Source organism: Meriones unguiculatus, chromosome 11 (assembly GCF_030254825.1).
Source record: "Meriones unguiculatus strain TT.TT164.6M chromosome 11, Bangor_MerUng_6.1, whole genome shotgun sequence".
In the NCBI taxonomy this organism is placed as follows: Eukaryota; Metazoa; Chordata; class Mammalia; order Rodentia; family Muridae; genus Meriones; species Meriones unguiculatus.
In genome coordinates this window covers 73338080-73362211 of record NC_083359.1, presented here as the reverse complement: position 1 = coordinate 73362211, position 24132 = coordinate 73338080, and the positions used below count along the sequence as shown (strand labels likewise).

General features: G+C 38.4%; 1 protein-coding gene across 9 annotated transcripts in view; it reads right to left on the bottom strand.

The window, feature by feature from the left end:
• Positions 1–24132, bottom strand: part of Edem3 (ER degradation enhancing alpha-mannosidase like protein 3) — a 63705-nt gene that overhangs the window by 19275 nt on the left and 20298 nt on the right. For all 9 annotated transcript variants that reach the window (XM_060364444.1, XM_060364446.1, XM_021640015.2 and 6 more), the window contains exons 7-13: positions 20386–20520; positions 15497–15602; positions 7870–7967; positions 5528–5653; positions 5083–5166; positions 2167–2250; positions 1374–1498 (exon numbers count right to left, since the gene is read on the bottom strand). In XM_060364444.1, coding sequence (XP_060220427.1) covers positions 1374–1498; positions 2167–2250; positions 5083–5166; positions 5528–5653; positions 7870–7967; positions 15497–15602; positions 20386–20520 — 758 coding nt within the window. The remainder of the gene's footprint in view (positions 1–1373; positions 1499–2166; positions 2251–5082; positions 5167–5527; positions 5654–7869; positions 7968–15496; positions 15603–20385; positions 20521–24132) is intronic.

Here is a 24132-nt window from a genome sequence, read left to right as displayed (position 1 = left end):
CTTTGAAACTAGTTCTCTAATTTCTTCCCCTTGGGTTCTTCATCTTTAAAATGAAGATTATAGAGCCAAGCACAGTGGTGCACACCTTTAATCCCAGCACTTGGGAGGTAGAGGCAGGCAGATCTCTGTGAGTTTGAGGCCAGCCTGGTCTACAAAACAAGTCCAGAATAGCCAGGGCTACACAGAGAAACAAACAAACAAACAAACAGGATTATAAAGAATTTATACTCCCAAGGGCCGCTGGCTCAAACGAGTTAAACACATATGGTGCTCAGAAGAGCAGCTGGAGTGCAGGGCCCTGTCTGCGTTCCTTTTCTGCTGTTATTTGTATGTCCACTTCCAAAAGCCTAGCCTTTCCTCCTCAGCTGCAGTCAGGGGGGTCCCAAGCCCAATCAGCTGTTCCTGAAACACTCTGAGAGAGGGACCAAGAGCCAGTGCTGAGAGGATGAGTTCCATCTTTCTCATGATTTTAGTCCCTTTGCCTAAAGCGGTTTTTCACTTTGTCTCCTAACTCTTGCTCATCTGTCAGGACTCAGCATTCTCCAGAAACATTTCAGAGGACATCACGCCCCACCTTGTATTCTCATGCCCCTTTCCAATGGTTTACGGCACATCTGAAGAATGTTCATACGTGCTTGTCTTCACTGATTCAAAGGCTCAAAGCACATGCCTTTATTTGCCTAATCTTTAAAACTGGCATAATGTTGGCACATAATGGGGTCTTGGGAGCTATGAAATGGATGTTTGCTAGCCAAATGAAAACACAAGCTTTAGCGGTCATTCAGAGATATGGAGACTACAGAAGTGATCTTGGGACAGCAGGAATGTCAGTGATGACCACACTGGTCAGTGTATGTGCCCTGATCACTTGAGTACTTCACGACAGCACGTCTAATAGCCAGTGTAACCTACACCGGCACTGGTCTCCCCACCAGGGGCAGACTCAAAGCACACACACTGACCATCATGACGTTGCTGGAGAATTCTTGACTGATACAAAACAATCCAGCTCTTTCACTATTTTGATAAATTCTCTTACATGATATTTACGAAACCATTATAGCACAGGAGGCAATGCTTCAACTGTCCCTAATAATAGGTTCTGATATATAATATTCACCTACCTACTTAAAAAGCATCTGAGTACCTACTGTAAAACAGGCACTATGACAAAAAACAAACAAATAAACAAACACAAATCATGGCTTTTCAAACAACTGTTAATGAGCAGATCCAAGAGTTTTTAAAAAACAAAACCAAGCACAATGAACTGAAGTTTGCATCCTCAAGCGCTCTAACATTCAGTTTCTCTGAACCCTCGAGTATTTTGTGCTGTGTCCCTTGCTAAGAAAAGGGTAGCAGTGTTTGTTTACCTGTCCTCATGACTCCCCGTGCGAACATCTTTCATGGCAGCAAAGCCGCAAGGCACTCGAGCATATTTATTCAAATTTTCAATGAGTGTTTTCCCTACTTCAAGGTAGTAAGGGTCTCCTGTAGCCTATTAAAAAGGAGAATATATGTATATATAGACAGAGCATATATGCTGCTATAAACCTATTCACTCATTCCTCCAATAATCACTGAGTGCCTACCAGACCAGGCCTTGTGTCAGGCATTAGTACACGTTACACAGCACATAGGCACACCATGGATCTGATTTACAGAATTTCACACAATTGAAACTGTAGATCCCAGCCTTTAAGTTATACTTCTCAATGCTCAAAAGAGCTCCTTGGTTGAAGGGAGAAGACTTGCTTTAGAATGCAAATCCACAATATAAAATTTCTTTTTAAAGAAATCTTTACAGAAATGGGTTTTCTGTTGTTGTTGTCTGTTTTAGTTTTCTTTTTTATTCATGTCACCCCTTTTCTTTGCAGCAGAGATGTTTACGGTGTTAAAGAGGGGCTCATTTATAGCAGAGTTGGGACTTCAATTTCCCATGTCTGCTGTTTGCAGCTACAACCTCTACCTCAGGTCTTCAGGAGTGCATTTGAAAAGGCATTATGTTCACATCAAATCTTACACCCTTGTATAATTTTATGGGCTAAATAAATGCAAATCATTATATAGCCAACCATTATAACATTAAATACTAATTTTTGTTATAAAAGAGCAAGAGAGATAACAAAAAGTAGGGGAAAAGCCAAATGTGTTAAGTTAGCTTACTTTATATAAGAAGTAGGTACTTTCTGCAAACTCTGGCCTTAAAGGATGCTGAGCCCAATGGACCCTGAAATCTGTAGTAAATGCCTGTAGAGAACATATACGTAAGCATAAAAATGTGACTGAAAAATAAAAAGCAACTCTAGAATATAAAGCAATATGTATAAAAGGTAAAAGTAATTAATAAACAAGTCATGGTAAAATTTCATACATAAAATACTGACTGTTGTTACTACAATACTAATTCATTGTTAGAAAAGCTGCTTAACCGAGCTTAGTGAGTTGTTGCTGTGTGAACATGTACACGAATGTGTGTTTTCACAGTGTGGAGGTCAGCCCTGTGTGCTGTCCCTCAGTGCTTTCCACCCTGTTTTCTGAGACTGAGTCTCACTGGTCTGGGGCTTGCCATGTGGGTTAGGGGCTCCCAGAGATGCACCTGTCTCTGCCTCCCAACTCTGGGATGACAGGTACACATTTCCCTGAGTTCTAGGGATTGAAGGTAGGTTCATGCATGTATGGCAAGCTCTTTACCAACTGAACCATCTCCCCAGCCCTACATGACCTTCTCAATAACCAACTGGACCAACGGTAAAATCAGAAAAATGCAATAATGACATTTAGTAAGGACAAGAAGTACAAACTATGTTGTTAATGCCTGAGTTTCCCTGTTTCTTCCCTTTTCCCTCTGAATCAGTGCTTCTCTGGAGTGCTCATCTCCTTTTTAGCTCTTCAGCTGACCAAGCTGTTTATGCTCTACACTACACTGTTCTCATGCACCTATACATGGTGAAATGCTAAATCCAGTCAATTAATTTATGTTTTACCTAACACCATTTTTTGAGGAGAATTAAAATTTATTCTCTATGTATTTTCTGTTCTATTTTCTTCTCTGTTTTTATTGTATATTCTTTCAAGTATATTTTTTTTATTATAGCCTTCTCAAATCCTCTGTAAAATGACTAAAAGAATTACTTAAAATTAAAAGTAAAATTAGTCTATTTAAAATTTATTCAATAATAGCCAACGGTGTTCTTTTTTTTTGTTTTTCAAGAATACCTTGACTTTTATTTATTTCTTACCATGTATTCATTCATATCCTGCTTATAGCCCTCTCCCTTGTCTCCTCCCGGTCTTTCTCCTCCCTCCCATCTCCTTCCCCTAGTCCACTGAAAGGGGGAGTTCTCCTCCCCTGCCAGCTGACCCTAGCTCATCAAGTCTCATCAGTACTGCCTGGCTCCTCTTCCTCTGTGACCTGGCAAGACCATATCACCAGGAGGAAGAGAACAAGGAACAGACAACTGAATTCAGGGGCTGACAGAGGCAGCCCCTGCTCATCTCACTTGAGAACCCACACAGAGACTGAGCTGTCTGTTAGCTACATCTGAACAGGGAAGGGGTCCAGGTCCTTGCAAGGTCCTTGGTTGGTGCATCAGTCTCTATAGGGCCACCTGGGCTCAGATTTTTTAGCTTTGTTGGTCTCCTTGTAAGTTCCTGTCTCATCCAGGTATTTCTATTCTGCCCCTTCCCCCCTTCCTTCCATAAGACTCCCTGAGCTCTACTAAAATTTTGGCTCTCTCAGCATCTGTTTTGATCCTGTTGGGTGGAGCCTTTCAGAGGACCTCTATGGTAGGCTCCCCTCCTATTCCCTCTCTTCCACCACTTCAAATATCATCCTGAGTGAGGTAACCCAGAACCAGAAAGACACTCATGGTATATACTCACTTATAAGCGGATATTAGTATATAATATAGGATAGCCATACTGAAATCTACAGACCTAAAGACGCTAAACAACAAGGAGGACCCTAGGGAGGATGCTTACATCTCATTCAGAATGGGAAACAGTGTTCTTCTTAAATTTTGTGTTTTATTTTATGTATATGGGTGTTTCATCTACATGTATGTCTAGGCTGAATCCCCTTGAATTGGAATTAAAGATGGCCACAAATGGCCATGAGGTACTGGCAATGAAACCTGGGTCCTCTGGAAAAGCAGCCTGTGCTATTAAGCACTGAACTATCTCTTTAATTCCAACAGTTATTTTTTGCTCTTTAAATAAAAAAATGGAGAAAAAAAAACCATTTGTGATCAGTGTATTTAATTGAAACCTTATGTGACTCAGCATAAATATAAGCTCTCTGCCAATGCAAAGCCTTGCACTTGAAGATTAATAAAACTATACTTTCCAGAGCTGATGCTTTAGGAAATACCTATGTTAATGGAAAGTTCAGATATTTCAGAGAGAACAGAAAGAACAAGACTATGAACACATTACAACATTTGTAAAGGTGTATTTCTGCTATCAGTATCTTTTCAAATCAATGTAGCAAAGACATCTATTCTGAATATAATATTGTTTTAAAAGGAAAGTCATTTTTAGTCAGCATTAAGACATCATCAAAATTTTTAGAATGGGTGTATGATGGGTGTAAGATTATAGCTAATGTACACAGTTTTCATCAAAGAAACTTCAGAACATCAAGGATAATAAGATCTCCCTAGCTGGATAATAAGATCTCCCATCCTAAGTTAGAATGAGGGCTAGCAAGATGGCTCAGCAAGTCAGGAGGCTTGCCATGAAAGCCTAACAACGTGAGTTCAATCCCTGGGACCTACATAAAAGTCAAAGGAGAAAGGTGACTCCACAATACTGCAATGATATGGTTAGACCAGGTTGAGAAACAGCAAGCCTGGACTTTTATAGAAGTATCATCATTATCCTAAATTGTTCTCGGCACATAAAGAAAAGCAAAACAATTTAATATATATAAATAAATAATAAATTTACTATTTATATTTACATAGTATACAGTATATATACATACATATATAATATACATTACACACACACACACACATATATATATATGTATAGTGTGTATGTGTGTTTGAAGGAGAATTTCAATTATTATTTGCTTACCTCTGGTAGGAAATTGTGCTTTTTAATCACCTGGTATAACATTTCATGAGTTTCAATAGCAGGCCTAATATCACCCTTTAAAACCTAGAAGTTAACAACAACATCACTTAGTAAAGCATGAATTAATTTTATCTACAACCATTACATTACAAGATTAATACAACCTTGCAATCATAACTTTATCATTTGATTTTAGAGATTACAAATGTACTTTAAAAAAATTTTTATTCTAATATTAAGAAAATTGGTTTTGGGCCAGGTGTGGTGGCACATGCCTTTAATTCAAGTACTCGGGAGGCAGAGGCAGCTGGATCTCTGTGAGTCTGAAGCCAGCCTAGTCTACAAAGCGAGTTCCAAGACAGCCAGGGCTCTGTTATACAGAGAAATCCTGTCCTGGGGAGGGGTTGCATAGGAAGGAGAAGAAAAAGAAAATGGGTTTCTTTACCTGCAAACCTGGAAAAAAGGCAAGCAATGCATCCATCCAGGTCCGAGCATTCAGCATCGGTTTGTGGATATGCACATCAAGTAGGAGAGGTGGCTGGCTAATATACCTCATTATGGCATCATAATGCTGAAAGATCGTAATAAAATGTTCATTAAAGTAGATGTAAAAACTATCTAACACAGTAAAGAAATTAAGTCTGAATATAAACAAATAAATTTCCTATATGTTAACTGATTATGAATATTTTAGGTGAAATAAATTATATATGCTACTAAATATTTTCTCAGCAGATGCAAAAGTATGGGTATAGCTCAATAGAAGGATTTGTCTAACATGCCCAAGGTTTCAAACCTAAGGCATTTACATATGCCATAGATGGGCATGCACTTATAGAAATCACAATTCATACAGACAACTACTAAAATACTGAACTGATTTAAAAGCAAACAAGGCTGGGTGCAGTGGTATGTGCCCGCCATGCCAGGAGCCTGAGGTAGAGGAACAAGAGTTCAGAGGCACCCTCTATATCTTCAGAAGGCAGTATATTAAAGACTACAGTTAACGAGGCCTCCTGGGGCTGGGCATACCCATCAGTCAGCACAGTGCTTGCTGCACAAGATGGGAACCTGAGTTCCGAGAGCCAGCATCCACAGAACAAAGCCAGGCGGAGCAGCACTCTCTAACCACAGTGGTTCAGAAGGTAAAGAAGAGATTCCCTAGCCACTGGGGAACTCTAGGCTTGGTGAAAAGATTCTGTCTCACTAAGGTAAGGCATACAGCAACCAAAGATGATACTCAATGTCAGCTTCTGGCCTCCGTACCCACACTTGAACATTTATGAACACATAATAAATTAGAAGCATGGTAGGGTCTTCTGAGAGAAACAGATCTAAACATCTCTATCTACTGTGTGAGCAGCTTATGTTAGGAAGCCTGTGTGGGCCAGTGATGGTCTCTGATCCCTTTGGATCAAAGCCACAACTTTCAGAGTTTAGTTTTTCTCCTTTATCCAGGAAATGTGGTCCCTTTTTAGTTCACCCAATATTCTGGCACTCGCTACTACCAAAACTAATGCACATGATCACCATTACCACTCTCATGGTCTGCTATCTCTACTTTTTCTGTTATTGGAAATGCCTTTTCTCTGTCTTTTAACTGTTTCTCCTATATATGTCTAAGCTTTGAAAACAGGACAAACTGGATTAATAAGCCAACAAAAAATAAGTTAGTCCTAATTTACCTCTAAAAAGGAAAAAAAAAAATCTTACTCTCAGCAAATAATCTATACAGTTTTTTAAGTATTCAAAAATTACTATAACTTAAATTTATTTATTAATGTTTATTTTATTTTATGTCTACATGCATATTTGTGTACCACATGCATGATGGTGCCTGGAAAGGCCTGAGACATTGGATCCCCAGAAGAAGACATTGGATCGCCTGGAACTGGCGTTTAAGGGATTATGAGCAGCCATGTGGATGTTGGGAACTGAACCCAGGTCCTCTGCAAAAGCAGCAAGTGCTCTTAACCACTGAGACACTTCTCTAGCCCCTACTTAATAGGACTTTAAATGAGCTGTTTTGCTAGATCATCTGGTATTTAATAGCTACTACTGACAATGTGCCATATGTTTAGCCATGTTCTAATCACTGTGTATATAAAAACTCTAAACAAAAGGCACACAGAGATGCTCACAAAATCAGTATGCTGGCCAAACAGGATGGAAACTATGATCTTTGTCCTACTTTTAACCTACACTATCAAAACATATCACATATGAAATGCTGGTGAACTGATGAGTGGGGGGGGGGTTTATAGCAACACAGCTGATGAGTTTGCTACATTAACCTTAGCGCAACCCATGATGAGTCCAACTCTCTCCTTTCCCAGAGCTTTTATGTGGGCTTCTTATGGTCCAGTCTTAAGACATATACTTTTGAAATAAATATGACCTACTCAAACCTTGATGTCTGGTATGATCAAAGACTAGGCCAAACTTCCAACATTTCAAATAGGATTGGAATCCAAAAAAGAAAGCTAGCTGTAACTCATTCCAGTAATTGCCTTTTTGTTCAAAACAAGATTACGTAAAAACCAAATCTACTTATTTTGTCACACACTGTCAGATTTAGACACTTTCTGATAAAAGATGAAAAGAAGCTATGTTGGGTTTTCACTCACACATTACCTTGTCCAGCTCCATCAGAGAGTGCTGACAGAACACTACAACACATTTAAAGACAAACTGTTTTAAGAACGTCATTTAGGTTGTTAAGTTCTCATCAAACTTGGCCTCAAATGAAGTTAGCTACAAAATTAATAGAAAAATAAATCAACTTACTGTATTAAATCTTTCCAGAAAACTGTCATCTCCAAGCAAGACATAGGCTTTCAACAGATACTCATAATAGGAATCAATCCCTGCTCCAACTCCACTATCTACAGAAAATACATATAAATGTGGTCCTTTATTAAACATGCCTGAAAATTCACAGAGTACAAATAAGGACACTAGGATAGCAAAATACAATTACATGCTAACATGAAACTCTGATGTAAAAACTACACATCTCTGGAAATACAACCCTATCTGCTATGTGAATAATAGCTCCCTTGCTGATAAGTTGATTTTTAAAAAGTTGTGATACAAAATTGGTTACAATTTTTCTTATTTAGAAAAAGATATCAGCATGTTTAAGCTATATGGAGGATAAGTTAACAGTGATTTAGCCAACATAAATTGAAAAACTGAAATCTCTTTAAAAAAAACAACAACAACAACATAGAAACCAAATTTTAGCAATTAAAAGCATTTTAAGTTTGAAAGGCCCCCAAAAAAAAATGCTGAAAGAAGAAAACTTATACCTAAAATTGCAACAACACTTTCACCGTATGCTAGAACATGGAAATAAGAACAATATATTTTTAACAGGATGTCTGAAAGCAAAAGAGTTCTATTTTTAAAACTTGATGGAAAGTAACTTAAGCCAAGAATTGCACCCAGGTAAGACATCACAATGAACCACCAGGGAAATAGAGCTTTGGTACCTAGGGAACATACTGCACGCAGTTTGGTACAATCATCTCTGTTATCTGAACAACACTGGTTTCAAGACTCCCGAGGATGCTAGAATCCAAAGATGCTCAAGTGCCATTCAATAGTGTAAACTGTCACAGCCTCACATGCTTTGAGCCATCTCCAAATTCATTTTAATACAAAGTACAATGTACAAGCTATATACATGCTTATTATACTGTATTGCTTAGACATAATAAATATACATATGTTTAGAATAGATGTAACTTTCCTCTGAATACTCTCCACGTTCAGGTGACTGAATACTGGAAGCAGAACCCATATATACAGAGACTGGTTAATTGAGACAACCCATATATTTTAAGTGATATGCAAAGTGCCAATAAGTAAATACCTCAAGTGAGGCTTGCTACTACTCAAATAGTGAGGAAGGGATCCAAAGAGAGGAGAGACAGAGAAAGGGAACAATTAAGCCCCAAAGAAAACTGAGACTCCATATAGATAGAATTATCAATACAACAGAAAAGGGTTGGGGAGAAGGAAAGAAAGGGATGACAGCACATTCAGTTTGTCTTTAGAAACAAAGATATCAATCAAAAACAAAACAATAAAAAACTAGAAAAGATGCAACATGCTGAAATAACATAAAAGTAGCATAAGCCTGTGTGTATTAAAACTATCAACAGATTAACATAGGAAAATGGTTAAATCCATGTAGATATGTACAAATCTCATCAATGACACAGTTACAGCATAAGCACCTGCAGGAAGTGAAAGCAGGATGGGAAAGGTATATCTAGTAAACACTGAAAGATAAAGTGGAGACAGCTACTTAGAGACAGAGGATCACTACACAGTGACAAAGGGTTCAACTAAGAAGAGACAGCAATCTAAAATGAATGTACCCATCATTTCTAATGAAACACATGTAAAACAAAAATGGAACAATAGAAAAACCATTGTTGGAAATCACCTACTGTAATTCTTGACAGGTTAAGCAAGCAAAAAGTCAGTAGGGTCTACATATTCTTGATAACTGAGTAGAAATGTAAATTAGTCCAGCCACTATAAAATTCAGGATGGAGTTTAACGTTTTAAAGATCCCATTCTTACCAGAAGAAAAGACCTTTCCCTTAAGTCTCCAGGACCACTATAATATTCCCCTCTCTGAAGACATAATCCTAAAATCACTTAGGAGAAAGCTGAAATTTGGGAATCGATAAAGCCCATCTTCCCCATGAAAACCCAGAGATCCAGTTCCAAAGCTGTTCACCAGAAGGGATGAGAGCCTGGACTGGAGCTCCAGTGCCACCCTTGTGCAGTCTACAAGCTCATTTAGGAAGAAGTAAGAAATCAGAGCTCCCTTCAGACACTTCCTGCCAAGAAAACCAAGGGCATATCTGGAATTGCTGCTTTTGGGTTTCCTGCCCTGAGCTGCCTGTGCAGTCGCCTCCCTTAAGAGTTAGTCCAGGCTGGGTGCAGTGGCTCACGTCTTTAGTCCCAGCACTCGGGAGGCAGAGGCAGGCAGATCTCTTAGGTTTGAGGCCAGCCTGGTCTGCTAAGTGAGTCCAGATCAGCTAAGGCTACACAGAGAAACACTATCTCAAACTAATTAATTAATTAATTGCTTTCAGGGCCCTAGCAATCTCTGACATGACCTGCTGCCTGTAGTCAGGTATGTGCCTGGTAAAAGGGCCCCATCTGGCTCCCTAGCTCTCTCTCTGTGTTTTTCCCACATATTCTCTCTGTCTCTTTCTTTCTCTGTAATGGGCAGAGGGCTCTCTCCCTCCCCTCCTCCTTTCCCACAATGAACCTCCTTTATAACAAATATGTTGTAGTAGCATATTAATCATTATTATAACACAAACTAAGGAGATGAGAGGAATAGTTACCCTTTTAATGAGATAATGTATCCTTCCCAGAATTTCTGCCTTCTGTACAGTCACTTACTGCGCCACAGCCAGGGAGTTTTGCAAGTTTCTGCTTTTCTGCATTTGTTTTCTTTATCTCTTTTAAAGCATGCTTTGCCTAACACACTGGGCTTCATCCTGTCTCTAAAACGCCCCTCCTCACCATGTGGCTGCTGTCATGTGGCTGACCTTCATGTTGGCTTAACTCAAACAACACAGCCTTTTCTTTTTCCCTTCAAAAATCTTCCTTCTTAATTATGCTCTGTGGCACTTTGAATAAGAATGACTGACTCCCTCACCCCCACCCTTTGACTCCTCTATTTGAATGCTTAGTCATCAGGCACTACTTAACAAAGAGGGGACTTGAGAGATGGCTCAGAGGTTAAGAGCACTGGCTGCTCTTCCAAAGGTCCTCAGTTAAATTCTCAACATCGACATGGTGGCTCACAACCATCTATAATGAGATCTGGTACCCTCTTCTGGCAAGCAGACAGAACACTATATACATAATAAATAAATAAATCTTTAAAAAAAAAAAAAAAGAAAGGAAGAAAGAAAGATAAGGAGGTTGAAGGTGTGGCCTTCTTGGGTCACTGGGGATGGGCCTGAATGTTTCAAAAGCCTATGCCAGAGTCACTGTCTCTCTTTTCCTGCTGCCTGTGGCTCAGAATGCAGAACTCTTACCTATTTCTTCAGCACTACGTCTGCTATGTGTACCTCCATGTTGTCACCATGGCAATAATGGACTAAACCTCTGAAATTACAGGCAAGCCCCTACTTAAATGCTTTCTTCCCCAAGCATCACTTTGGTCATGTCTCTTCACAGCAATAGAGCACTGCCTAAGACATGCTCTTCAGAAAGTAAGAATCCTATGTTTTCTATCACATGTGGAAATCAGATGTGTGCAGGGAGTAGAAGAGAACCCTGAAAGTAAAAAGGAGACTATTAGGGATATAGAAGGAGGAAAGAGGGAGAAGGGGTAAGAGAGTAACAGATGGAGTGAATATGATAACATATATGAGTGTAAAAATGTCATAATGAAGCCTATTACTTTGTGCAATTAATATGCACTAATAAAACAAAACAAAAAAGTTAACTGAGAAAACTGCCACGTACAGAACTCTACAAACAACAATTAAAAAAAATATTCTTTCTTAAATCTGTAAGAAACATTAACAAAAACTGTCCATATTTTAGGCCAAAAAAGAACAATGCTTCAATAAATTTCAGAATAGTACCATCATATATATGCTATACAGACCACTGAATCACATACATTGAAAAAAAAATCTGTAAAGTGAAAACACTGTTAATACCTCCAAAAATAGGAAAAATGTGCCTTATATTACAAATACCAATCAACTTCAGATAGTCAAACAAATGTCAATTTTAGTAATAAAACTTAGAAACTATTACTATCATATTAAGGAGATGTTCCTAACACAAAATAGTGTTAATCAGAAAAAAAAAAAAAACTGATGAATGTGACACTATAAACTAACAGAACCTAAAGGGAAAGCATGAGCCATAAACTAAAAGAGGATACACAGAAAACACACAACTCACAAACAGTATCAAGAATGTATGGACAATTTCACAGCTTTAAAAAAATCACAATCTAACCCAAAAGCAAATGGTAAAAAAACAAAACAAAACAAAACACAAAAGCATATAATTTTAAATAAGCAAAAAGGGCTGAGGATTTAGCTCAGTGGTAGAACACTTGGCTAGGTAGGGTGAGGATGTGGGTTTGATCCCCAACATCAAAAATAAATAAACAGAAAGAATTAAACTGTATGGGACGGCATTTTGACATTCACTCAGTTTGACTACCAATGATGCCAAACATATCTTCATATTTATTGGCCACATATGCTTATTTACTTGTTTTTTGGTACTCTTAAAATGTTTTCCCATCTCAAAAGGCCGGCAATATAGTGTTAGAGAGGATGCCAGCACACAGGTCTCTTACATGCTGCTAGTGAAGTATACAGTAATGAAAAAAAAATTGGAATTTGAACTAATCTCCAAAAGCTGAGAACATTAACTTATACTATTAATCTAAATTTTTTACTTCTATATAGCCAAGAGAAATGCATGCTTGGATAAGGAGTAACTTCAAAACAAATGTTAAGTAAATACCAATGATCACATTAGAAAAATCTTTGAAAACAACTTAAGTGTCCATCAACTGGTTTGTTACTGTAGTATTCGAGATGAGTTACTTCATCCTGCAGTAAGGAAGAGTCTTAGTAACATATTAACTGAAAAGGCTCAAAGGACATACAGTGTGTTATACTTTAATGAAGCTTAAAGAAAACAAACAAAATACCCTTTTTAGGAATAGCTAGATGTGAAATTTTTTTATTAAGAGAAAAGCAAAACAACAATCTATATAAGAATTATGGTTTCCTTACTGGGGAAGAATGATTACAGTTTTTATTGATTTAAATGCAGGTAATGACTTTTTTTAGACACAACAAAGAAAAGTCTGGGTAATCAACTACTCAAGGGCAGATCTCAAATATTCACAAGTAGTTGACAAAGAAATAATGGACTACACAGTTTTTCTGTGTGCTTTTATTTTGTTAGTTTTTTTTCTCCTTTTGGGGTATTGGTGTATTTGTTTTTTGGGTTTTGTTGCAATACTGGGTTTTGTTGCAATACTGGGTTTTGGGTTGGTGAGTAGGGAGGAGGAGAGGATCTGAAAAAACTTGGGGGAGGGGAAGAATATGATAAAATATATTTAAATTTAAAAATCATTTTAAATAATAAAAAATAATTTAAAAAGAAAATACAGACAAGTAGAGAAGAAAATTATCACTCATGCCCAAGAGTGCAGAGATAGACGTTGTAAGTATGTGTGTAGCATAGGAACGATGATGGCATATTTGTATGTGAGTGTGCACTTCTATAACCGCTTCCTGCCCACCCATCTTTGGGTTCTAGAAGATTAATAATGCAGGGCCTGCCAGCTCTTGCTACAGCCTACTTATGTAGCATTTCTGTGCCAAAAAAATCATCTACAGTTCCCAGGAGGGAGTTTATGAGACATCCTTCCACTTTCTCGGCCCCCATGAACTCCCCGGGCATGACACCCTGGAACTACCCTAGTCACCACCCTGCAACCACCACCATCACCGGCAAAGCTATCATCCCTCTCCCGTCCTCCCAGAATGAGCTGCCATGGTGGAGTGATGTGCCTTAATGGTTTGCAGGACTTCAGAGAAAATACTTTCTTGGCATGTTTTCAAAGAGTTAGTTGCATCCATCTCTATATGGTTTGGAATTGAGTCCAGTGGAGACCTAGCAGGGAACCACAGGGTTCTTTCTGCTTCTATGGACCAAAACTCTCTCACAAGGTAGACTTCTTACTCATGGCCTCTGAGACGGAGGCTCATCCCACAAATTTGTGTAAAGAATCTGAAACCACGGTTACAAATGAATGCAAGATGAAGGACACTTTCAGATGATAACAGAAATCACAATACTGAACATAAATAAAATTACTGACACATTGCTTGAAACACAGCAAAGATTAACATACTCAGAAAGCTGACAGCTACTCACATTATTTTAAATATTTCTCTTAAAAATATTAGTGTATATTTTGCATATATTTTGCTATTAATTATCCTTCACATTCAAAAAAAGAAAAAAACTCATTTGAATGAGGTAACACAGATTCAAATACATCAAATACAAATATGGTATGTGTTCACTTTTATGTGGCTGTTAGATACTAAGTCTTCCATAAGAAGGCTACAGCCACATAACCACAGTGGTTAGGTACAGAGTAAGGGACTCCTTAGAAAGGGGAAATAGAGTAGACAGTTATGGATGTAGCAGGAGGGGACTGATATGAAAAGATCCAATAGGGAGGGGCACAGAAGAGGGAAATAAGGGAAGGAATATGGGAAGAAAAAAAAGAAAAAATTGTATAATATTAAATATAAGCATTATATTTGATTTAATTATGAGATCAATAACTACATAATTTGGAGGTTTTTCGGTTTTGTTTTTTCTTTTAGACAAGGTTTCTCTGTGTAGACTTGGCTGTCCTGGACTCACTTTGTAGACTAGGCTGGCCTCAAACTCATAGAGATCACCTGTCTCTGCCTCCCTGAGTGCTGGGATTACAGGCCTTCATCATCACACCTGGCTTAACTACATAATTTTTATTTATACACAGGTACTTATTTTTATTTATAGATAAACAAGACAAGCTTTTTGGAAAACAGAGAAACATATAAAAGATAACCTCATTAGGAACATTCCAGTGTTATTTCTGTTCTTCTGTGTTTGCCTTATAGGGGAGTTTTGAAATATAAAATACTCTTTATTCAATGCCATACGCTATTTGCTCATAACATTGTTATGTTTCTTTCCGAAGACTACAGCATGTAGAATATAATTTTAAGATGTTACTGATTCTCACTTTACTCTGTTTTCTAGTATTATAACTAAGTGTGTGATGACTATCTTAGGAAACAAATTTCCTGTGGTTTCTATCACTTCCTCAGGCTAGATTGTGTAAGTAAAGTTTGTAGTCCAAGGGACTATCCGTGACTTCAGAGTAAGTGTACACTGCACACCTTCCAGGACTGGCCTCAGGACTCCAAGTCATTTAACTTCAAGGTAACTCAAAAGCAGTACTAACGCCTCATCTTACAGCAGTGAATATAGACAAACACAGTTACATCACACAGCTTGAATTCCAACAATATGGTTCCAGTCTGTTTCTAGAGACAGAAAACACACACAGACACAGAGGAGGAGGGGTAGACCGTAATAGCATTATTAAATATAGCCACCAAACAATGAAGTGAGACGAAGGATTCTGATTCCTCAGTCCTCAAGGAAATCAACTCTGGTGCCTCGTCTCTCCCTGCACCTGTTAGTGCTGTCCACACTAAGGTATGAAAAAATGCTATCCCCCTTATTTTCACAAAGGAAACACCGCATTTCCCAACCATCCTGAGGACGTGATAGTCTGGGTCTTAAAGCCCAGCTTGCATACCTTTGCGCACCCAGTCTCCAGTATGAATATTGATAGTCACGCCTACTAAATTGCTACTTCGCTGTCTTTTCTCCCACAGAAAATCAAGAGCTTTTCTTGCATATTCCTATAATTAAAAAAACAAAAGCATATTTGAAGAACTTTGACTTGGCAAAGAAGGGGATATCCTCAAATTAAAGTGCCATAGGACCTCTTATGAATTAAGCAAAATTCTTAAGACAACCACTTATAAAATTTCCTTAAGATCTTGGGAGTAAATGATCTCACCTGAAGAACAGCCACAGCCATTTACTCTTGTAGCATGGGTGACATCCATACATGATTATATTCACTGACATAATTAAAAGCACTTGTTAAAACAATTCTCACCATTTCAGTGCAGAGTAGAACTCTCCAAAGGTGTTCATTCTCATTTAGCAAACTTGAAGAAGATTCACAGTTGGTACACTGTCTTTGGAAGTCATTTTAGATAGTGTTTTTTTAATTAATCTTTTTTATTTTCGTATTTATTACAACTTACTTTGTATCCAGCTGTAGGCCCCTCCCTCATTCCCTCCGAATCTCACCCTTCTTCCTTCTTCTCTCCCTATGGCCCTCCTCAAGTCCACTGATAGGGAAGGTCCTCCTCCCCTTCCATCTGACCCTACCTATCAGGTCTCATCAAGACTGGCTGCATTGTCTTCCTCTGTGGCCTGGAGGAAGACAATGCCCCCTCAGAGGGAGGTGATCAAAAATCCAGCCAGGGAGTTCATGTCAGAGACAGTTTCTGTTCCCCTTACTAGGGCACCCACTTGGACAATGAGCTGCCATAGGCTACATCTGTGCAGGGGTTCTAGGTTATCTCCATGCATGGTCCTTGGTTGGAGTATCAGTCTCAGAAAAAAAAAAAAAACCTGTGTCCAGATTTTTTGGTTCTGTTGCTCCTCTTATGGAGCTCCTGTCCACTTCAAGTCTTTCTATCTCCCCCTTCTTTCATAAGATTCCCTGCACTCTGCCCAAAGTTTAGCTATGAGTCTCAGCATCTGCTTTGATACCATACTGGGTAGAGTCTTTCAGAGGCCCCCTGTGGTAGGCTCCTGTCCTGTTCCCTGTTTTCTCCCTCTCCTGAAGTCCATACTGCTGCCTTTTCTAGTTTCCACCATTTGCCTGCAAATTTCATGATTTCCTTGTTTTTAATAGCTGAGTAGTATTCCATTGTGTAAATGTACCACAATTTATGCATCCATTCCTCAACTGAGGGGCATCTGGGTTGTTCCCAGATTCTGGCTATTACAAATAAAGCTGCTAGGAACATGATTGAGCAAATGCCTTTGTTGTATACTTGAGCAACTTTTGGATATATGCCTAGGAGTGGTATAGCTGGATCTTGAGGTAGCACTATTCCTAATTGTCTGAGAAAGTGCCAGGTTGATTTCCAAAGTGGTTGTACAAGGTTACATTCCACCAGCAATGAAGGAAGGTTCTCTTTTCTCCACATCCTCTCCAGCATGTGTTGTCACTTAAGTTTTTGATCTTAGCCATTCTGATACATGTAAGGTGAAATCTCAAGACCATTTTGATTTGCATTTCCCTGATGACTAAGGACATTGAGCATTTCTTTAAGTGTTTCTCTGCCATTTTATATTTCTCTATTGAGAATTCTGTTTAGCTCTGTACCCAGTTTTTTAATTGGGTTACTTGGTTTATTGATGTTAATCTTCCCTTTGAGTTCTTAGCCTCTGTCAGATATAGGGTTGGTGAAGATCCTTTCCCAGTCTTTAGTTGTCATTTTGTTCTGAGAACAGTGTCTTTTGCTTTATGGAAGCTTTTCAGTTTCATGAGGTCCCATTTATTGATTGTTGCTCTTAGAGCCTGTGCTGTTGGTGTCCTGTTCAGGAAGTTGTCTCCTGTGCCAATGAGTTCAAGGCTCTTTCTTCTAACAGGTTTAGCATGACTGGTTTTATGTTGAGGTCTTTGATTCACTTGGACGTTAGTTTTGTGCAGGGTGATAAGTATGGATCTATTTGCATTTTTTTACATGTAGATATCCAGTTAGACCAGCACCATTTGTTGAAGATGCTATCTTTTTTCCATTGTATGGTTCTGGCATCTTTGTCAAAGATCAGGTGTCCATAAGTATGTGGGTTTATTTCTGGGTCTTCTGTTCAGTTCCATTGATCCACCATTCTGTTTCTATGCCAGTACCATGCAGTTTTTAATACTGTTGCTCTATAGTACAGCTTCAGATCAGAGATAGAAATACCTCCAAAAGATCTTTGATTTTAGAGGATTGTTTTTGCTATTCTGGGTTTCATATGTTATTCCATATGAAGCTGAGAATTTTTCTTTCAAGGTCTGTAAAGACTTGTGTCGGGAATTTGATGGGAATTACATTGAACCTGTAGATTGCTTTTGGTAAGTTGGACATTTTTACTATGTTAATCCTGCCGAGCCATGAGCATGGGAGATCTTTCCATCTTCTCATATCGAAGTCTATTTCTTTCTTCAGAGACCTGAAGTTTTTCTCATGCAAGTCTTTGACTTGCTAAGTTAGAGTTACAACAAGGTAATTTATGTCCTTTGTGGCTATTGTGAAGGGTGTTGTTTCCCTAATTTCTTTCTCAGCCCATTTGTCTTTTGTATACAGGAGGGCTACAGACTTTTTTGAGTTAATTTTTTATCCAGCCTGTTTGCTGAAGGTGTTTATCAGCTGTTGGAGTTCCCTGGTAGAATTTTTGGGGTCACTCATCTATATAATCATATCATCTGCAAATAGTTGTAATTTGACTTCTTCCTTTCCAATTTGAACCCCCTTGATCTCCTATTGCTGTAGCAAGGACTTCAAGAACTATACTGAAAAGATATGGAGAGAGTGGGCAGTCTTGCCTTGTCCCTGATTTCAGTTGGATTGATTTAAGTTTCTCTCCATTTAGTCTGATGTTGGCTATAGGCTTGCTGTATATTGCCTTTACCATGTTTAGGGTAAATGCCTTGTATCCCTGATCTCTCCAGGACTTTAAACATGAACGAGATACTGTTGTTGTTTTTTAAGTGACACATAATTTTCTTCGTGAAAACTTAGCAAATCAACTAGGCTACTGAGGACTATTTGTATATTAAGGTATCTATACATATATACATAAAATGTATAATCTTACACAACTTCTTTCATTTATTTTTATTCACTGGATATTAAATTGAAATTATTTCTTATAAAATTCTTAGCTTTGGATAAAAAGATGTTACAAATAGAATAGCAAAGGATAGCTCCTGGTAAAATTCTAAATTAATTTTAGGGTATGAACTTATTTAGCATTGCAAAAAAAAATCATTAAACCTAATTTGTTACTTTGTAGGTTTGGCAATCGAGTACAAAATCATTTACATTCTTGATGCAAATGATGCATGCTAATTATATTTCAGCAAAGCAGATCACAACTATAATTAAGTGGTGAATTTTCAAATCTGGAAAGCTTGATACTGATTATTCCTATTTTATTTTACAGCCTAAGTAAATAGGCACAGTAAAATTATGAATTTAGCCAAAGTTTAAAATTGAATTATAGGACACTAATAAAAAGAACTCTGATTTCTTTGAATATTTTTCTCCATATGTTAGAGTCAGCAAAGTTTTTCTGACAAGGGTCAGATGGAAAATAGTTTGGGCATTGTGGGTCATACTGTCACTGGTCACAATTTCTCAACTTGTGAATATAACATAGAAAGAGACAAAAATAAGCCACTGAGCATAGATGCGGTTTCACATCAACCTAAAAATAAAATAAAAATAAAAATACAGATTACAGCTCAAAATCCCGTTAACAGAAATGCTCTGTCAAAGGAAATTAGAAGATTTTTTTTTAAATCATGATTTTTTTTTTTAACAGATTTACTCAGAAAAACAAAATAGGACAATGGAAAGAGCAAAGACATGGGCTTTAAACCAACTGCATTTGTTCACCCTCAGACTGCAAACTTATCTTACTGAGACTCATTTTTGCCTACAAATACATCAATGTCTAAGAAAGTTTTTTCTTTTATATTAAAACATTATGTACAAGGGTGTATACTGTTTAATGAAGGGAAACTACTAGACAAAAAAAAAGGATATTTTAAAATTTAAGTCTAAAGCATTAACCAATCACAGCTGATAAATCTGTCCTCGAGGCATATAAAGCACAGGCATCCATTCACACCCAGATAGGACCTGCATAGGACTTGTTGGCTTTCTCCGCATCCTGTTCCAGTATCTATAATGGTGCTATATGTACCCTGCTTCTGCTCTGCCCATGTGATCACCTTATGACTTAAAAAAAAATTATTTATGTCATGTGTCTGTGAAAGTGGGCATGTAAGTAACTCTAGGATTCCAATGATAATTATATTATAATAAATAATTACATTAGAATTTTTAATGCAAGATAGAGATAAGCCACAGTAAAATATGTGGGGCGATTTAAGTCTTTTGAATAATGAATGATTGACATTTCCTTCAAAATACACAAATTTTACATTAGACTCTTGATCAAGGCTTACACACAAAAATTGCACTATTAAATTATTTGTGAAGATTTCAGAAATACAACCAGTCATTTGGAAGTCTAACAAATAAAACACAAATACAAGGACATCTGTGCTACCAAGCAGTCATTAAATTTACATGCTGTAGTTAAACACTCTTCTAAGAAGAAAGCTAAAATATTATTTATGGTCTGTGAACAAAAAGCGGACTTGTATTGAATGCTGCTGCCCCACAATGGCTTCCATGCCTATAACATTAAAATTTGATTAAAAGTAGACTAAAGTAACAGTAATCCTACTATGAAGAATCCTGATCCTTAGGCAACGAAAACAAATAGAAAGTTAGTTCTTCCCAAACCCCAGGAGACCAAAGGCTGTGAAAAGCAAACCTCAAATATTGTCGCTCCGGTGAATCGACTTAGAGCAGCAAACTCAAGGATCAAGGTCCCCGCACAGGCTGTACAGGTGTCTGTCTCAGTTCCCGTCCGGGCTTCTGGTTTTCTGATGCCAAACTTTAAATTAATCTAAATACAATGAGAAAGTTACCATGAGCAACTGCCAAGACATAAATGAGTTTATGATCTACCACTGTCAATCAGGCCTTTATCAGATTATGAAAATAATTCATGAAGTGAATAAAGTGAAGTCAACCTGAGGATCTCTGTGGCTTTCCAACAAACACCAGGAAAATATATTCTGAGCATACAGAATGTGTAGGGTAAGTTCTCACTTTCTTTCTTGATGATGTAATAACACAGATATTATTATAATATTATTATAACAATGCAAGTATTGCTATACAGGTAGATCAGCCTTAGGAGAATTTATGAAACCAGTACAATACTATATATTTAGAAGAGATTAAAATTTGTATGTTTTTATAAATTCTTTGACAGTTTTTACATGTACACAATACACTTTGGTCACAGTCCTCACTCCACCCCTCTGATCCTCCTCCTCCCACTATCACTCTTTTCTTTTCTTACATTTGTTATTTACTGTGTGCGGAGAAGGCACATGTATGCCAATCACACAGACACAAGACACCTCGGGGAAGTCAGCTCTCCCCTTCTCCTAAGTGGTCCCGAGGATCAGACTCAGGCTGCCAGGCGCTTGTATGCGCTGATTCATCTCACTAGTCCCTGTCATTTTTACTTTTGTCCTCTGACTCACTGAGTTCAACCAGGGCCCACATTAGTATGAAGCTATCCTCTGGAGCATGGGGAACTCACCAGTGGCTGTGTCACTGAGGACACTGACTCCCCACTTTCAGTTCCCTGAGCAACACTTATTATCTATTTAGCAGTGCTTCTCAACCTTCCGAATGCTGCAACCCTTTAATACAGTTCCTCTTCTAAAATAATCATTTCAAACTCTTTTTGACTCGTCAAGCAATAGGAAAATAACAAGTTTCTTTGTTGACACTAGTACTTGTAGCACCTTCTCTTTCAATTTAAGCCTGCCTCTCATGTTACAGCAAACATAAAAAATTTGAGAGGTGCTAGGAAGCTAGCTCTGTGGGTAAAGTGCTTACAGAACAAGCAGGAGTGTAGTACATAGGAACATGATTTTGTTTTGGTCCCAGGTGTGGATGTGGGACTGATTCAGATGGTCCACAGCATCGGACTATTTGCCTCAAGCGGGCTCTGAGAGGAGCTCTTTGCCAGCTGCAGATAGTTGAAATCTGAGGACTCTGGAGAGAGAATAAATGCCAGAGTCCAGAGACTGTGGAAAATCCAAGAAAAAACAAGGCTGCTCCTGCTTCTCCCTTGCTGCTCCTGGCTGCCGCTGTGAGACAAGAAGTTGGAGATCTCCTGAGACAAGGATTGGACTGGCTCCAAGGAACCAGATGACCTTAACCAGCAGGAAGCAGCTAAGTGAACTATGCCCCCTCTCCCACAAACCATTTCTCTCTCCTCCCTGGTGTTGGAAGGGATTGGGGTGGAGTAGGGAGAAAAGGATATCAGAAACATAAATAAAAGGGTTTTTTTTTGTTTTTTTTTTTTTTTAAGTACGCCAACACATGAAGGCTTGGTTTCAATCCTGTTTCTCATGTCAAAAAGCCAGGTTTGTCAGTGTGTACCTGTAACCCCAGTACTAGCAAGGCAGAAACAGGATTCCTAGCTGGTCTACCTGAATCAGGAAGCTTCAGGTTCAAGAAGAGACTAAGTCTCAAAAAAGTAATGTGGACCAATGAGGAAGACACAGTGCTCACCTCTGTCATACACATACACGACACACATAGACACCAACATGTGCATACATAGACACATACAAAGTGGGAGACAGAGAGAAAAAAAAAGGAATAAATGCTAAACTCCTCAAATTCTAAAACCTCTACAAAACAAAAACTAGGGCTAGAGGAATGGTTAAGAGCTCCTACTGCTCTTGAGAGGATACAAGTTCAACTCCAAGCATCCACATCAGATGGATCAAAACCTCTGTAACTCTAGCTCCCGTGGGATCCGACCAACATTTTCTCTGGTCTCTGTGGATACTTACACTCATGCACATACCCACAGGCAGGCAGGCAGACAGACAGACAGACAGACAGATACACACACACACACACACACACACACTTAAAAAATAGGGACTGGAGAGATAAAGCACTGGCTGCTCTTCCAGAAGATCCAGGTTCATTTCCCAGCAACCACATGGTGGTTCTTAGCTGTCTGAAATTACAGTTCCAGGGAATTCAATGCCCTCTTCTGGGCTCTGTGAGCACCGACAGGCATGTAGCACACCTACATACAGGCAAAACACCCACACACATTAATTATTTTAAGTTAAAAAAAGATAAAAGACAATAAAACAAAAACAGAAACACTTGCTACATGTAAATTTAATATATACATACTGCTTTAAATAGTTTTGCATCTAACTTTAATAAACTAAAGGAAAATGACCAGCTAACAATGCAACCATACTAGCAAACAAATTCTCATTTAAAATGACTGCAATTCCTCCCTCCTAATACTGAGAAAAGAATGATACTTTACAGTGTTGGAATCACATACTCTGTGTCATTGAGGAAAAATGAAAGTATCTTTTTGGCAGCAATTTGGTAATAAGTACTCAGAGTCTTAAAAAGTATTCCATACTTTCTTCTAGCAATTCATCCGAAAGACAAAAAAAATAAAACAGATAAAAAAAGATGTATGTAAGATTGCCTATTGGCAGGAAAGCAATTTAAAATACTAAAAGTGGGGCCAGAGAGAAGCCTCAGGGAGGAAGGTGCTGCCGCATAGGCACAAGGACCTCATCTGCTGGCCGCATGCTCTTGTGACCCCTGTACTACTGGGACTCCTAAAGCTCATTAGCTAGACAGCCTAGGCGAACTAATGAGCTCCAGGATCAGTGAGACCCTACCCTAAAAAATAAAGATTGCAGAAAGACAGCCGGCATCTACTACAGGTCTCTATACCCACATCCATCTTCTCTCTGCTCACACACAAACTCACATGAGTATGTGCAGACTCTCACACTAACAAATACATACAATGTGTACATACAGAAGGAAAAAAAAAACAAAAAAAAAAATACCCAAACTGAAAACTTAAATTATAGGGGTTAATTCTAGTATTTCATTGGAGAAAAGGTGGCAGTTGTGATAGACTAAATTGGCGGGGAAATCAATGGGTATGATATCTGGTTTGAAAAGCACCTACCTATATTGTGCTGCTGAACACCTATCCAGCTGACAATGATGTCATAAATACAGAGAATGAGCCTTGCTTGACTTCTACTTCTAGAGAAGTTATACTAGGCAGTAGAGATAGAAGGCCTAAATGCATGCAACACAAAAGTTGCTTGAGGTTTGAAGAGCACTGCATATTGTTTGGATGGAAAGGTGGTTTCCCTGGGCTAGAGGAGTATGTTGGATTGAATGAGAACAGCCCCATAAGCTCATGCTTGAATGCTTGGTCCCCAGCTAGGGAACTGTTGGGGAAGAATTAGGATGTGTGGCCTTGTTGGAGGAAGTGTGTCACGGGGCTGAGCTCTGAAGATGTAAAAGCCTCCCACCACACCAGTGTGCTCTCTGCTGCCGGCCTGCAGTTTGGGGTATGAGCTTTCAGCTGTTCCTGCTGCCAGGTCTTCACTCAACCACAATGGACTCTAACCCTTTGAAACCA